The 15,388-nt window shown below is 59.1% G+C and overlaps 1 protein-coding gene across 2 annotated transcripts in view; it reads left to right on the forward strand.

Moving 5' to 3' along the window:
• LOC111160376 (transmembrane protein 104) overlaps window positions 1-15,388 on the forward strand; it is a 52,920-nt gene that overhangs the window by 29,063 nt on the left and 8,469 nt on the right. For both annotated transcript variants that reach the window (XM_022523454.1, XM_022523455.1), the window contains exon 8: window positions 6,859-6,952. In XM_022523454.1, the coding sequence (XP_022379162.1) occupies window positions 6,859-6,952 (94 nt within the window). The remainder of the gene's footprint in view (window positions 1-6,858; window positions 6,953-15,388) is intronic.

A 15,388-nucleotide genomic window follows, 5' to 3' on the forward strand; every position in this document is an offset into this window, starting at 1 on the left:
CGGTGGGGTGAGGGTGCGGGGGTCAGTGCTCATCTGTGCTGTGGTGGGAAGGTGAGCTCCATTTGTCTCCGTTACTCCTTCCCCACCAGGGAAACAGAACTTAAGGGATGGGTGGGTGAAGGGCCGGCTGCTTCCCCATCTCGGTTGGGCTGGTGGAGCCTGTAGCTTCCTCCCACGGAGAGGCTCTGCTCGTGCGCTGGGCCAGCTGCTCACTGGGCTGGGCCTTCAGAAGGTGGCTGCTCGGCTCTGCCCTGCAGGAGAACCCCCTTCTCGTGGAGCTTCTCGTGCAAGCACCCATCCCCGTGGGTCTGGATTCTGTGGAATTTAGATGGGGTGGTGCATCCCATTGCAGGGTTTTGGCAAATGAGCTGTGATAACGGTCCTCTGGGCTTGGCGCACAGAGGCTGCCGCCCGGGGTTCAGACCCACACCTGTTGTTGGGCTCTCACCGTCCTCTGCACGATGGCCGAGCCTTTCTGTCTGGTTGGGAAGAACTTGGGCTCCCGAACCAAAGCATTCGGGCCATTACTGAACTTGGGTGCAGGTGACGGAAGTCCGGTAAGAATAGGAGCGACCTGATGTTCTTTGGCCTGAGGGCCTCACGGGGCCCCCGCGCCCTGTGTTCCCTGATCTGCGGTGTCTGGAGGACCGATGGGGTGTGAGAATGTGGGTGCCGGCTGTCGCCGTTGGGGGTCATGGGCAGGGCCAATGTTTGTCAGCCCCCTGTGCACACACGACGTGCTTTGAGAGGTTCCGTCACACTCCAGGGGCTCGTGGTTAGCCAGGGCGGCGTCAGGAGGCCAACCCCGGCACCGCGGGCGCCTGTGGTCCAGAAGCCCATGGTCCCCCCGCGGCCCCTCGCTGACTCCTGGCTCCTCTCCTTTTTTGTGGATGAATCCCCAGACGTTGTCATTCAAGTTGGGAAAATAAAACCCCCAAACCAAAATGCGCACAGCCACTTGAGAAATAAAAATAGAATCCTCGAACACTGCTTCCCGCACTCAAGGACACCTTGAAAGTTCAGTTCCCGTCTAGGGATGGGTTCATGCTGCGTTGTCATTAACCCCGATTAATTCTTAACCCCTGGCGCCCTGGAATGAGGGCCGCCCTGTCATCTGGGTGCTCGTTGCCTCTGTCACTTGGGAGAGCCTCCGGGATCCATCCGGAGCTCAGCCGCGCCATCAGCGGGTCCCTGCCCCTGCTGTCCCCGTGCGTGCCGAGACCACGGATTCCACGGTCAGCCCCTGGGGATCCCCGAGTGTTTAGGGCAGATGAGGCAGTATGTCACCGTTCCACCCCCTAAGACTTGTTACTTTGTCACTCTTGTGAAATTAACAGAGAAGCCAAGCCCCCACCTCACCCCAAACCCAAGACCAGGAAGGGTCTGGGTAGATCCGCCGCCTTTTATGCTGACACTGCGGGAGCTGAAGGGGGGCGCGCAGAGGCAGCTGCTGGTGGCTGCATCCTGGTCTCTTAGAAGCGCCACCGTGCTGCACTGTGGGGGCCACAAGGAGATGAGACCCCAAACCCTCATTTTTAGAGGAACTCAATAAGTCAGGCACTCCAGGACCGGGCCATCCAGCAGGTTTCTCCAGCCCTGGGAGCCAGAGAACATCACAGAGCATCACCTTCGTGCCCTGCTGGCCGCCGCCGGCTTCCTTGACCATGTGGCCTTCATCCCCACCGCGTGCTGCCCTTCTGCTTCCGTCTAGGTCGGGGGACAGGGCCTCAAGGGAGCCCTCCCCGCTGGAGCGACAGTCCGCGGACTGCTTCTCTGCTGGATTTTCTCACTGTCCTGTCGCAGGAGGTGATCGGTGATCAGTCTTTGTCCCAGGGACTGGCTCAGAGGTTCTTAGGACATTTGTTCCATATGGTTCTTCAGCACATCCTTCTCTCCTGTCTTCCATGTCTCCATGAACAGCCGGCCCCTCTCTCCTCACCCCCACCCTGCCCTTGCTCCTTTTTGAGGGAGGGGAGATGGACTGCGGGTCTTGTTGATTTTCACCCAAGTGCAAGTTCTGATGAGAAGGTGCGGTCCACTGTGTGTCTCCCCAGCAGGAGAAGAGATAACAGCAGGCAGGATTGGGGGCTTTTGTTTTATTTTGTAAGAGAAGAACTGGTGGGTGGCCGGTCTGTCTGGGGACTATGAATCCACTGTCTCCCAGAGGCAGGCATGGGAAGAGTCCCTGCTTTGAAGACCTTTGACATTAGGTTCTTGACATTAGTTTCTTCTAAGACATTGCCCTTCTGGAGGCCTGGTGGATTCACAGAGTGGGCACAGACCACTGGGGTCCAAGCCCCTTCCTTGCTAGGGGTCCAGGGGGTGCGGCTGATGGAGGGCAGCTGAGAGCCCCGGGCTCTTCTCAGAGCCTTTTCTCCTTATTGGGGCTGAATAGCATTCTCTCCTAAAGCCAGTGGGGCTGCACAGAGCAAACGCTGTTTCAGTTTGTTCTTCCTAAATCAAAACATATTGATTTCACACCTGTTTGAGGAAGAGATCTTTTCCTGACACACTGAGCCGCACTCAGGCGGAGCGAGTGGCTTGGCCACCTGTGCACACTGCCCTCTGCCAGCTCAGACGCTGCCCGTGGCAGGAGGGGCTGGTAGAGGGTACAAGGCAAGTCAGCAAGACGGGGGTCGGCTCTCCCCCTGCTGCAGGGTTACACCTCTCCACCAGGCGCTTCCCCACCAAATCTGCTATATTCTGCCGGTCCTCAGTGGGCATGTCACGTGTGTTGAGCCCCCTGGGTGCCGGCATGAACAAGGACGCAGGCCTTGCCGTCCTGCTGCTCGCACTCTGTCCGGGGGGCAGGGTATGTGGACGCAAAATCAACCCATGAGGGGCACCTGGGTGGCTCAGTGGGTTAAAGCCTCGGCTTTCGGCTCAGGTCATGATCCCAGGGTCCTGGGATTGAGCCCCACATCATCGGGCTCTCTGCTCAGCAGGGAGCCTGCTTCCTCCTCTCTGCCTACCTCTCCACCTACTTGTGATCTCTGTCTGTCAAATGAATAAATAAAATCTTTAAAAAAAAAAAAAAGCAGTTCAGCATCTACCAGAATTAGGCAGAATTAGGTACCCGACTGTGTGTTTGAGCCCAAGGGAGGAGCTCCATGCAGAGGACACTGGTCCCCGAGCAGAGCTTAGAAGGCAATGGGAGTAAGAGAGGGAGAGAGTGAAACTCTATGCGCAGGTGTGGCTGGGGCTAAGCGTGGGGGACGACACGCACCAGTTGGCTCTGGCCCCAGGAAGGAGAGGACAGAGACAAAAGGACCAGGACGGATTCCCCAGGAGGACAGTCCTGAACTCTCCCCAGCCTTTTGTCTGCGTGGTTCCTCCTACCTGAGTTATCACTTTCTCTTTGAAGTTCCCCTGGGCGTCCCCACCACAACCCCAGCCAGGCAGGGTCAGGAGCCCATGCTCTGTGCTCCACTTCCCCTGTGGGACCGTAAGAAATAACATTTCTATGGTTTTAAGCCACCAAGTTATGCAGTCACTGGTACAGACAGTGAGGTACAAGACACTGGTGCAGAGAGTGAGGAAGGAGACAGAGGTTGTTGGGAACTTGAGCCGGAGCGGCTAGAGGTGAGTGGTGTGCTACCTACACGGGGTTGCAGGAGAGAGGCAGCTGGATGGAACTGTGGACACATCCAGAGGGCCACCAGGACACTGTAGAGCCACACCCAAGCCTTGCTGTGGGGCCTTAGCAACGTGGGCCACCTTGTGTCCATCAACACTGGCAAGGTTGCCCTGGGGCCTTTGATGCACATTTAAACTCAACAACGCAGAGAAGAGACCCGAGCAACCCCATTTGCACCCTCCCAGGTCTGTCTCAGACTTTGTTCCCAGGGACCAATTTGAAGATTTCATTAGAAACCAAAGAACTGCTCTTTATTCCTTTTTCTTCTTCTGGAACGCGTTTGGCTCCCGCAGTTTCTGTCCCTGCCTCCTGGAATGAGTTGGGCTCGGAGAGTCCTTGAACAGAGGCTGAGTCTGAACTGATCAATGGCATTTGGGGGTTGAACCATTGCTCAGGAGTCGGCTAATTTGTAATGTCATATGGGCTAGACGAGAAGACCCAAGAGGATAGGCTGTCTCTTGGCTTTTTATCTCCTCTTTTTGAAGAAGGAAAGGGAAAACAGGAGGTGCCACGCTTGGCTGTTCAGCATTCAGAGATGAACTCCATCCCCACTAGACCCTGGGAACATGGGGGCCGCTTCTCCTCCCGTGCCCCCGTTCTTCCCAAAGACCTGGCAGCCGCGCCGTGGCGTCCTTTCCGGCTCTGGATGCCGGCCCCTGCGGGCGCTGAGTCTGGCTCTAACTAATTTGCAGAGGACACCTGTTCCTTAATTAGCCCCAGCCTGTGCCATGTGTCTTGGTCCGGGCTCCCTCCGATGCGTGAGCTTGTGGTGGACAAGGGCTGCTGTTGGGGGTCTGTGCGTGGTTGCTCCGACCATCCGGGGCCCTGTGCTTCCCACTCACGGAGTGGTGGGGTCCGTCTGTGTCCTGGGCCTTAAAACCACATCCCGGCCGCCGGCCCGCCACGGGTGTCTCTACTGTTGACCAAATCTTCCAAAACAACCCTCTACTGCCAGGCCCCCTGCCAGCCCTAGACCCGGATGTGGGAGGTCCAGGCCGGTGCAGACCCTCATTCGGAGCCCCCCTGCACTCCTGCTCCCCATGACTCCGATGGCCTCTCACGTACACTTCTTGCTCGACTCTTTTCAGGTGTGCCCATATGCTTAGTGTCTTTAAAAAGAGGGAAGCTGTTGGGGGACTGGGATCCCACCCTGCAGGATTTTATAAAACTCATCCTCTTGTGTCAAACGATCTTGGTGAACAGCTGCTGGTGGGGAGGGGATGAAGACGGATCTGGCATCTGGAAGAGGACCCGGGCTGTAGCAGGATTGCCGGCCTGCCTTTGGGGCTGATTCTGCTGCATACCTTCCCCACCCGCCGCCCGCCTCCCCTGCTTCCCCTGCCTCGGTTTTACATAGTAGAACCTTCTGAAAACGAGTCTCTAGGCTTCAGAGATGAGCTCTGACCTCCCACATAAGATGCCCATAAGAAAATGTCCAGCGCGAGCGGTGGGCACCGTGGGTCGGAGGGGAGGGCCCCACACCTGCCTGGGGACACAGCAGGAGTCTGGTTTTGAGCAGCCCGGGGTTTGGAAACATCTGTGGCAAGTGGCTTTGTATGTATTCTTCCTTAAGGCCTCTCCCTCTTCTGCCCTTCAAGAAAGAAATTCTGTTGAAGTTTCCCTAAAGTGGTTATTCTCCAAAAGGACGAACTGATGGTGCCGCTTGCTGGCTTGCTGTGCGGCTGCTGACCCTGCCTGAGTCCAGCCTTCAAGGGCACCAGGCCACCACCTCCCCCGTCCCCGTCCTCCCCCACTCCTGCTCCCACCCCCAGGCACCCCTAGCCTAATGGCGCTTCCCCTCCTCCTGGCGGAAGCAGAGCTGGCTCCAGGCCCCCAGCAGAAAGCCCTTTCCAGAAGTCTCCCAGCCCCGGAGCCTGCCTGGAGGTCTTGTCCCCCAGCTAATTAGAGCTTTCTCCTTAAGCAGTACTTTAGTTTCTGGTGTCATCCTCACAGTGATAATGGACTTGGATAAGAGGTCACAGCTTCTCCCACTTCCCACTTTCCTTGCGGATGATGGTGGGGGAGGGACCGGGCACAGCCCCCCTTCCGCCAGCACCCGCCTGCCTGTCACCCTGTCACGGGGTAGCCAGGGAGTGGGGGCACTGGCCGCCAGGCGGAGCAACTGTGATGTCTCCCCCCAGCTCACAGGGCCGGAGCCCAGCTGCTCCCCACGTTCGGGTCTCCGCCACCCACTGCACCTCTGGCGAGTGTCATTAACATTAACGTGATAAAACGGGCGCAGTGTAAATGTTAATAAGGTCTGTTGCGTCTGCTGCTTCCGAGTGGCAGATTGGAAATGGTACCATCATCGTAGCGCCAACCAGCAGCTTTTAATTCCTCTGCTCCCTGAGCAACCAATTTGGCATGGAAATCCTAACCTTCCCTCAGCCCCCAGCCCGGCTCTGCTGTGCCAGGCTTACCCCCACTCTCCTTTGCAGAGATGGTTCAAATTTCCCACCGACTGGTTTTCTAAGATAGGGTTTGAATTCTTTTTTTTCTGAGTAACCGCTTGGTTTTCCCTATTCTCCACAAGGGAAGAGCACTGAGCCCCAAACTCAAGCCCCACTTTTCGTGGCTGCGGTCCCTTCTCTTCTTGGTCCAGGATAGTCCTCTGAGAGATTTGCCCTGGAAGCCATTGACTCTGGCTCTGGCTCTCCAGGCTTTCCCTTCTCTTGAAGTCACAAACATTGCCGATGGATGACAGACATCCTGATCGATTCTTTCCTCTGAACCTTCAGCACGGCGTTCTCTCCCGTACGCTGCGCTGTTGGGGCCCCTGGGTCCACTCCTCCCTGTGTGCGGTCTGCCCAGTAGACCTGGGGGCCCAGGGTGTGCCTGGCTTCCTCTCAGATCCCCATCTTGCTGCTGTCCCACACCTCCTCAGGGCTCGTTCCCAGCTCCGTGCAGGGCCCGGGAACCCTCAGCATTTGCTAAAGAGGAATATCAGGCAATGTCCCTGGGGTGTCGTCTAGGTTGTGCCCAGAAAGTTGTCTCAGGACAGGAGGCATGAGGTACAGCCAGGAAGCACGGCTCTGGGTTTCTGTTGCACCCCAGGGAACACCCCACGAGATGCTATTGGCCCCTGGGGAGCCTCTGCTGACCCGGGTGCACACCGCGGTTAGGACCGGCCGCCAGGCAGGGGCCACGTGGACAGCATGTCCGCGCGCGTCTCTGCGCGCTCCCGGCCCCTGCCCCTCCTCACACTTGTTTCTGTCCCCCAGGCTGTCTTCACTCTCCTCCTTGGACCCTTCACCTTCTTCGACGTCCAGAAAACCAAGTACCTGCAGATCCTGACCTCCCTGATGAGATGGGTTGGTGAGTAAGAGACCTTTTGAGTCTGTCCTTTTTCCTCTCGTCCCTTCCTTACCCTTTCCAAGACGGCTGTGTGTGCTCACGCCGCAGCTGGAAGGCGGCAGGCTTCCGTGGACTCCTGAGAGCCAGAAAGGGGCGGGGATAACACAGTCCTGACAAGGATCATGTAGTCTGGATGGAGCCCGAGCTAGGCCCAGCCTTCTTCACACACCCATGCAGCGTCCCCTCTGCCCCCAGGCTGGGCCAGGACTCCTGAAGGCCCCAGGTCAGGCTCTGCGCACTTCAGGGCACAAGAATGGCACTGCTGTGCCTTCTTGTGGGTGCACCATGTGGCACAGCCATAAGTCCCAGCGGGCTGTGGCGGCCGCGTCTGCGTTGCCGGCCAGCAGGGTGTGAAAAGACGCCCCGTCCACAATGCCCTTGACTGACCGATGCCCTCCTGAGCAAGAACACCGTCCTTGGGTGGTTTGGGGGTCTCTCCCCCTAAGGCAGGTTTGTGGTAGGGAGCTCATTCATTCCGCCGCACCGTCCCGGAAGGCCCCTGCTGCTGAGCACCCTAGACCCAGGACAGGAGGGGGTAGGGTCCGCATCGCCTGGCACTGGCTCTGGGATCATTTGCATTCCTCTTTTGGTCTAAAGGCAAAGAATACCGTTGCCGTTGTGGCTGAGAGGTCTGGCAGAGGGCGTCTGCCTCCAGCACCTCCCCTGCCTGGGCACTGACGTTCCCGGGGAGCCTGAGGGCGGGACTCCTCCCTCCGGAGCTTCCTCTCGAGCTCCTGTTGCCATCGCGTCTGCCCCAGCACCCCTCATCAGGACTCAAGGCACACAGCCCTCAGCACTGGCCCTCAGAACAGCTTCTGATAAAAGTGATTTCTGGCTGTTCTCACATCCTGCGGAGGATTCCAGAATTCCAGTGTAAGGAGCCAGTGCATCACAGGGTCCTGGCATCTTCAGTCAGGAGGGACCATGACCGTCATCCAGTCCCCGCCTCTGCGAGGGCAGGCTCCACAAGCATTCACACGGGGTGGCCTCTGGGCCAGGAGCTCACGACGGGGCCCCTGCCCCACTTGGAAGGGATGTTTGTCAGCACCGGGAAGTCCTGCCTTGTCTTGAGCCCAACTCGGCCACCTATAACCTCCTTCCACCTTGGTCCTTCCTTGCACGGAATTGAGAGCAGGACTGAGTCATCTGCTGCGTTAGCTTTGAGGCCTCTGTAACCCGAGACACCTGTCCTTCGTCACCCAGCCCAGCCGAGAGAGCAGGAGGACACTTGTCCAATAGGGAGCGGGATTCCTAGTCTGCCCCACTCAGCCGGTCCACTCCTATATGTACCTTCACGATGCTGTTTGCAAATTTTATTCACACGTTTGAAAGCCGCGGGTTTAAGTAACATGACCACCTGGGAAAGAATGAGATCTCCTTACTTAGAACACGAGGATCAGGCTGGCTCCAAGGATAAGGTTCTGGAATAGAGCTCCCCCCCCCCGCCCCCCGCCCGGGGTCCCAGCAGGGCTCACTTCCCAGCGTTGGGATCAGCAGGGATCACAGTCCCGGCTCCTGGCTGTCCGCCCTTCTCCTCGGGAAGTAGATGAAAGCCCTAGAGACCTGCAGAAGGAAGAGTTTTCTCAGCAGAGCCTCCTTTTCTCCACCTGGCCCACCTCCGTTGTCACCACTCCTCTGCTCCCAGAGTCCCCAAGGTCCTGCCCCTCCCCTGCGCAGGACTGGCTGTCCTGACCCGCCGCATTAGTAGTCCTCACCTTCCCCGGGGGAGGGCAAGGGCAGCGTGGGGAGAGGTAGGGAGACTCCTGTGCTTTAGAGGGCTGCCCGGATCGTGACGTGTCGTGATGCTCCGCGACAGCGACACCCCTGTGTATTGAGCATGACAAAGTCCTTCGTGTGTCTAGTGAGTGATGAGCAGGTTGTTGAGAGGGAGGGGAGGAGGCTGGTGGTAAAGGAAGAGTGACCGTCTCAGTATGGGGTGGGAGACCCCGCCAGACTCAGCTTCCCCCTGCAGAGAAGGCCTGAGCTTACGCTGCCAGCAGGGCCCTGGGGGGGCCTCCAGAGCCTCTCAGAGCAGCCCTTGTGCCCTTTCCACGCTGCTCTTGGAGCCCTGTCCTCCTCAGAGTAAAACCGTCCTGCCCCCTTGTGACCCCATCGTGCCTCCCCTTCTCCCAGCCAGAGGCCCTCCTGCTGCCCAGCAAGGCTGGTTACCCCCAGGGGCTGCAGCAGGGATCCCCCGAGGGGTCCTTCCCTCAGGCTCCCGGGCCCTGCGAGGTTACCGTGGCCTTGCGAGAGGCGCTTGACAGCAGGGAGGGCCTGAGGGACAGAGCAGCACATGAAGGTCACCCACACTCGTGTTTCTGCATGGTGACATTGTTGTCACTGCAAGTCATCTGCCTCTTTTCTCCCTTCGATCTGATAATCAGATGGCGCCGGCCTCTCTGCAGAGCTGGTCTCCAGAGCGTTCTGGGTGACCGGCAGGCGGTCATTCTTCTCCCGGAGAGGCTTGGGCCCCTGCGCCGGGAAAGCTAAGCTCTGTGGCACAAAGCCCTCTGAAGCAGAAGAAAAATTGTCCAGTTAAGTAAACTCCAGACTGTATCCAAGGCTAGGCTACAGTTTCAGGCTAGGGGCACGGGAGCCGAGCCACCTGGGCCCTTTCCTCCCTGGTGGTGAGAGGGGTTCGCCTCATCATGGCCCCAGGGCCGCCGCAGGCAGGGAGCCGAGGAAGGGGGCAGTGGGGAGGGACAAGTCCCGGGAAGCTGCCAGATACCAGCGAACAGGCAGCCCTGTTGCAGGAAGGACCGGGGTCTGCCCCGGGGGACATCTGCGAGGGGGGCATTTCTCCTCTGGCCCGAGCTCACCCAGGTGGTTTTTTCTAGAACCCTCCAAAAAGCCCTGTTTGTCCTCTTTGGTCTGCGCCAAGTCCTCCGTTCTCAACGAACTCCCTTTCATTTTGCTTCTGAGAAGCAACTGTGTGGCCATGTCCCCCCCGACCCTCCCTCCTTTCCCACACTCTCGCACTCCCTGCCCCTTCCCTCTCCCCAGATTAGGGCCCAGACTGTCCAAGAGAGCTGAGCCGGAGCGCAGGGTGGCAATAAGCCGACTCGGGTTCTAAGACAAAAGGGAAGAATGAGCACCAAAGGGACCGGAAAATCATAAATAAACGTGCTGAGCCGGAAACTTTCTTGCGCTTAATTAGGAATTTGTTCTGCCATCTGTTGAAATGAGGCTGGGGAAGACTGCGGAAGCCCCGCCCGAGCAGGGCCCCCGGACCCCAGGACGAGGCCAGCCAAGCAGCTTGAGGCCAGTGTCCTCCCGCTGCCAGAGCGGGCCTTTGCACGTGGCCGCTTGTCCAGGAAAGTGTTGGCATCTGTATGACAAGTGACTGTTGATTCATCTCTTTTGCTCCCCAAATAAGTTCTGGGAAGCCCAGGCAGATCAGTGTGGGAGACCCAGATCCCAGGTGCCCAGATGGGCTCCGTGTCGTCCGGCAGGTGAGACTGTCGTGCAGGTGTTAGCAGGCTTCCTGACCAGCCCCACTTGCTGTCCCGTCGCTCACCCCCAGGCTGCTGGGCTCCTGAGCCCAGGGCTTCGCTCCTGGAGCCTCCGCCTGTGTTCCCATCCACGTGGGCCCCGGGGTGCACAGCCAGCCCTGGGCCAGGTTCCTTGTTCAGCAGCGGCCAGGGCAGGGTCCCCCTGGAAGCGGCTGGGAAGAAAAAAAGGGGTCTGCAATCAGGGAGGGAGGGCTCTCAGCGCTGCTCCTGGCGCAGGGTCAGCGTTCAGTAGCAGCCACCGTGTGCAGCCCCGCCATCGTCCTCTGTGTTGGCCAGTGCATCCTGGGGCTGGCCTCAGTGGGAGCCTCCCTCGGGGCTGGCCGTGAGATCGGGGACGTGGCCCAGGCCGCCTGCAGAAGGAGCTGTGGCTCTGGCCATGAGACCTGGAAGCCTCTCGGGTTGGCTTTGTCAGCCTTTCCCTCTGCCCTACCCCGGCACTGGTCCCCCGTGCACGCCTGCACTGCCCCCGCCCCCAGCCTCCACCCCCACCACCTTCAAGGAAGCTTGAGCCTGAGAGAAGTGAGAAGCAGGCGCATCTCACAGAACGGCCCAGGGCTTCCTCTTTCGGCCCTGGTGCTCGCTCTGTCGGTGGTCAGTAGACCAGGGACACTTAGGAGAGACACACAACCAGAAGTGCTGTCCCGCAGGCCCAGGAACTGGAGCCGCAGAGCCTGAGCCCTAAACCCCAAAGCAAAGGACCGTAGACTGTCCCCACCCGCGATGCCTGGCGGGAGCTCTCCGTCATTACTTCACCCTGTACCAGCTTCCGCCGCAGACGCCTCCCAGTTGGGGACACACAGCTGGCTCAGCTCGGGGTGCCCCACTTGGTGTTATTAAAAACCTGATTCTTTCTAATAAAGACTGCTCTGGAGCACGGCAGCCCTCCTCGGTCTGGGCTGACGAGGACCCACAGGGCTCCTTTCTCTGATTGTGTATTCAGAGCAGCGTGGTGCCCGTCACGGCCGTCTCTGTGCTCCCCTCAAAGTGGGTCAGACGCCAGCCTCTCCGCGCGTCCGTGGGCAGACTCGAACCTCATGAAGCTCAGCGGCCCAGCTTTCCCTTCCTCCCCCCAGCAAGTGCCCCAGATTTGTCTTCCAGACCGAGCCAGCAGGGGGAGGTGGGACTCCGCAGCGGTGGCCCGAGAAGCAGAAGGTCCCCAGGAGGAGACCGTCACCTGGGAACATTAGGGCTCTGCTTCTACCTGTCCCCAAAATTCTCTGCGGCCGCTTGGCTGACTCTGCTGCAGATCCCTGACTGATTCGGCGGAGCGCCTCGTGGTGGGACTGCTCTGCTCTGTCACCAGCAGGAGCCAGGGGTCTTCTCTGTCTGGACCATCTGCTCCCCACGTCCTGTTGGCCCATCATGCTGGCTTGGTGTAGGAATTCCCCCACAGCCACTCACTGCTGTCCCCTCAACCAGTGCTCCTCAGACGGCTGTGAAGGGGTTCTTTCGCCCGCCCCCAGCAGCCAGCCAGCCGCGGCCTTCAGCATCACCCCGCCCACCCCCTCGCTAGACCCCAGGCCAGGCCTCTCCAGGGCCGAGGAGTGTGCGGCTTCTCGTTCCTCAGCCCGTGGAGGGAATCCAAGAAAACCTTTTCGTAGATGCCTCCTTTTGGTCTTGATTCTTGTTTTCTAAAAGTTCTCTCTGCAAATTCACTTCAGAGGAGAGGATGCTGGAGTTTCCTGGTGTCGGGCAGAGCGGGCACCAGTTACAGTCTGCCGCAGAGCCGGCCCCGTGCTGCCAAATTGTTCCTTTCTTAATGGAACTGACCCAAGAGCCCTGCTGGGCCCCAAGGCAAGGCCACTACACGGCCACCCCGCTTCTGTGAGCAGCCTTTGTTGTCAACAGCTCTGCATTTGGCCGAGATGTGTGCTGGCCAGCCCATCAGATGATCCCCGGAGGCTGGGAGGTCGTGGGCCAGCTGCCTGGACGCTGGCAAGGGGAGGGAGGTGAGCCCCAGCTTGTGCTTAGCGGGGCGAGGCCTCTGACTGGTGGTAGGGGCTGTAGATGTGTCTCTGCACAGAGCTGGGCTTCACACAGGCCAAGGTGAACCTCACCCACGTGTCAGAAGCAGCCCCGGGTGTCTCAGAGCTAATGGGGCCCACGGCTGCTCCCGCACTTACGTGCAGCCTAGGGGCCCCTGAGCACCTGCGAGCACTGCGTCTGCTTGTTTGCCCCATGCTTTCTCCACCCGGGTTTGTCTGTGTATCCAGCTTCCGCTGGACCGATACCTCCGTCCCCTCAGGCTGCCAGGAGCGAATGCTACAGGCTGGGTGGCTTAAACAGTAGAGATTTCCTTGCTCTGTTCTGGAGGCAAGAAACCCAGGATCAAGGCGTGGGCAGGGTTGGTTTCTGGTGCGGCCTCCCTTCCTGGTGCAGACAGCCACTTTCTTGCTCTTCTCCCGGAGGCTTTTCTCCGTGCGCAGGGAGACTGCTCTGGCACCTCGGGCTCCTCCTGTAAGCACCCGGGTCCCGTCAGATTAGAGCCCTTATGAGCTCATTTAAGGCCCCATCTCGAAGCGGTCTCGTTGGGGGTCAGGGCTTCCGCCCAGGAATTAGAGGCGGAGATAATTCAGTCCCCAACAAGAGGAGAGACTGGGCGGCCTTCAGGGAAGGTGACAGAGCCGAAGGTTTATGTTTGCAGTCTGGGAAGGAGATTATCGGGCTCCCGGCCAGAGGCCCCATGGCTTCGCTGTTGCAGCCATTACCAGCTGAGCGTGGTCTGACAGCGGAAGAATGAAAAATGGAGACACCTGCCTTCGGGTGCCACTTGCCCCGCTTGTAGGGTGTGGGAAGGGGAGGGATGGAAAGGCCAGAACCCTTGATTTCCTACTTGAGACTTGATAGCTTTAGAGACTCAAATACCTGCTCTTTGCCCACGGCGCCCTCCTCCCAGCACACTCAGAAAAAGGAACTCCGCTCTGAGTTCTCCTAGATAATTATTTTTCGGTCATCTCTGCACCCAGCCTGGGGCTCAAACTCACAACCCTGAGATCGAGAGTCACGTGCTCCACCGACTGAGCCGGCCAGGCGCCCCTTTTGAAATAGATAACAGAGCCACAGAGTGGAACCTCACTCCATAAATTAATTATCCAGACGTCCTTCTCTTCGTCCATGATGACGACAATGATGGTGACCACGAAGACGACAGAGTTGGAGGCCTCCCGTCACACAGAGGGTGACTCAGTGGGGGAACACAGTTTGATGGACTTTGAATTCCCTCCATTCAATGGAGACACAGGTGACTTTTCATGAATTACTACAGGCAAGGCCAGGCAACCCAGAGTGTCTTACAGCCTGAGATAAAATCTGACCCAGGCCCAAGATGCGTGTGCAAACAGGCACATCTGTGAGGGAACTTCTCATCTTTCCCCAAGGGGACTTCTCCCAGCATGACAGGCCAGGAGGTCCTGTCTTCTGGGGCTGTCAAAGGAGCCCCCATCCCAACTCACAGCCTGTGCTCAGGTGGGAGGGTGACAGCCAGAGGAGAATGGACCAGTGCAAGCCCCCAAAATCCAAACATAATTCCTTTTCGGTCTCAGCCCCATTCGGAAAGAGCACACACCCAGGGTCCCCCCACGTGACAGAGTGGTGGGGACACATTGTCATTGTTTGGCCTTCCGCGAAGCAAGAGGGAGCTTCTTGGTTCACAGAACAGCCGTGAGCAGCCCAGGCCTGACGCCTGGGCCAGAGACACCCAGAATAGGGGGTGTTCCTGGAAGGGGTATGACTGCCCCTCACTGAGCCGAGGCAGGTGGGGTCCCTACGATGATCCCAGGCCCCTCCTCGTAGCAAAAGAAGAATCAGGTGAGAACTGTGGGTTGGCAGGTGCCTGCCTGCCCAGGACCAGGATTGTCGGCGGGAGAGATAAGGTTCCTCGGACAGCAGTGCTCTCCACGTTCTGAGGGGTGGCTTGGGCCAGGCTCTACCCAGGTGCCTCCATGAGGTGCACCGTGACCAGCTCCATTCTTAAAGGTGGTAAAACGCAGGCAGTGATAAGTGACGGGACCACCCAAGATGACAGAGTTCGGTGGCAGGACCTGGTTGAATCCTACGTGACCTGAGAAGCTGAGCTTGTTTCTAGGAAGAGCAGCGGCCTCCCAGCCTCCCCTCGGAGGTTTCCAAGGCCTTAGGACTTCCCACGAGGGGCCCCCACTCACACCCCGGCCCCATGGGTCCCGGGGGCCTGCGAAATGGCTCTCATCCACAGTCGGTCCTGTTACTCAAGGAACAAATGCCCAGACACCTGCTTAAGGGCTTTGGAACTGCTTGGGCTTCAGCTGACCTCTGCTCAGCCAGGTGTCACCCCGTCGCTCCCCCAGCCCTCCTGAATCCCGGGAGGCCCAGGCCAGCCTGGGACCAGCCTGAGGAGAGACGCATCTGTGCCCCAGCCTCCTCCGAGGGCCGCACTGTGGTAGAGGAGGAAGCTGGTGCCAGACCCTCCCTGGATCCAGCTCTGAGGGCGGGCACACCACGGCCATTCATTATCATTAGCCCTGGCATGTTGGTTCTCTGCTCGGAGAAGAGAGTGCCATCCTCGTGACAGCTGCCTTGACGGATGGCCTCTGCCTCGCGTGTGTCCGAGCTAAAGCCACTTACGGAGCTCAGAGAACAGCGAGGCGTCTGGAGCAGCACAGGCTGGGGCCCGCCGCAGTCTTAGGACGAGCGGGGCCAGGTTCAGAGGTCAGAGACTGGAAGGGCAGCTCTCCAGGAGGCAGCCCTGCCCAGGTGAGGCAGGAGACAGCTGCTGATTGCCCGAAGGCCTGAAGCCCGCAGTACCACCGGGGACATCCTGGGGGCGGTGGGGGAAGGGCAGGGGGTTCCTGGGAGAGCTCTGCCCTGCCCCCCTCCAGGCAAGGAGAGCCCCACCCCAGGCTCCCCAAGG

The sequence above is a fragment of the Enhydra lutris genome, unplaced genomic scaffold, assembly GCF_002288905.1.
Source record: "Enhydra lutris kenyoni isolate GAN:26980312 unplaced genomic scaffold, ASM228890v2 scaffoldscaffold75, whole genome shotgun sequence".
NCBI classification, from domain to species: domain Eukaryota; kingdom Metazoa; phylum Chordata; class Mammalia; order Carnivora; family Mustelidae; genus Enhydra; species Enhydra lutris.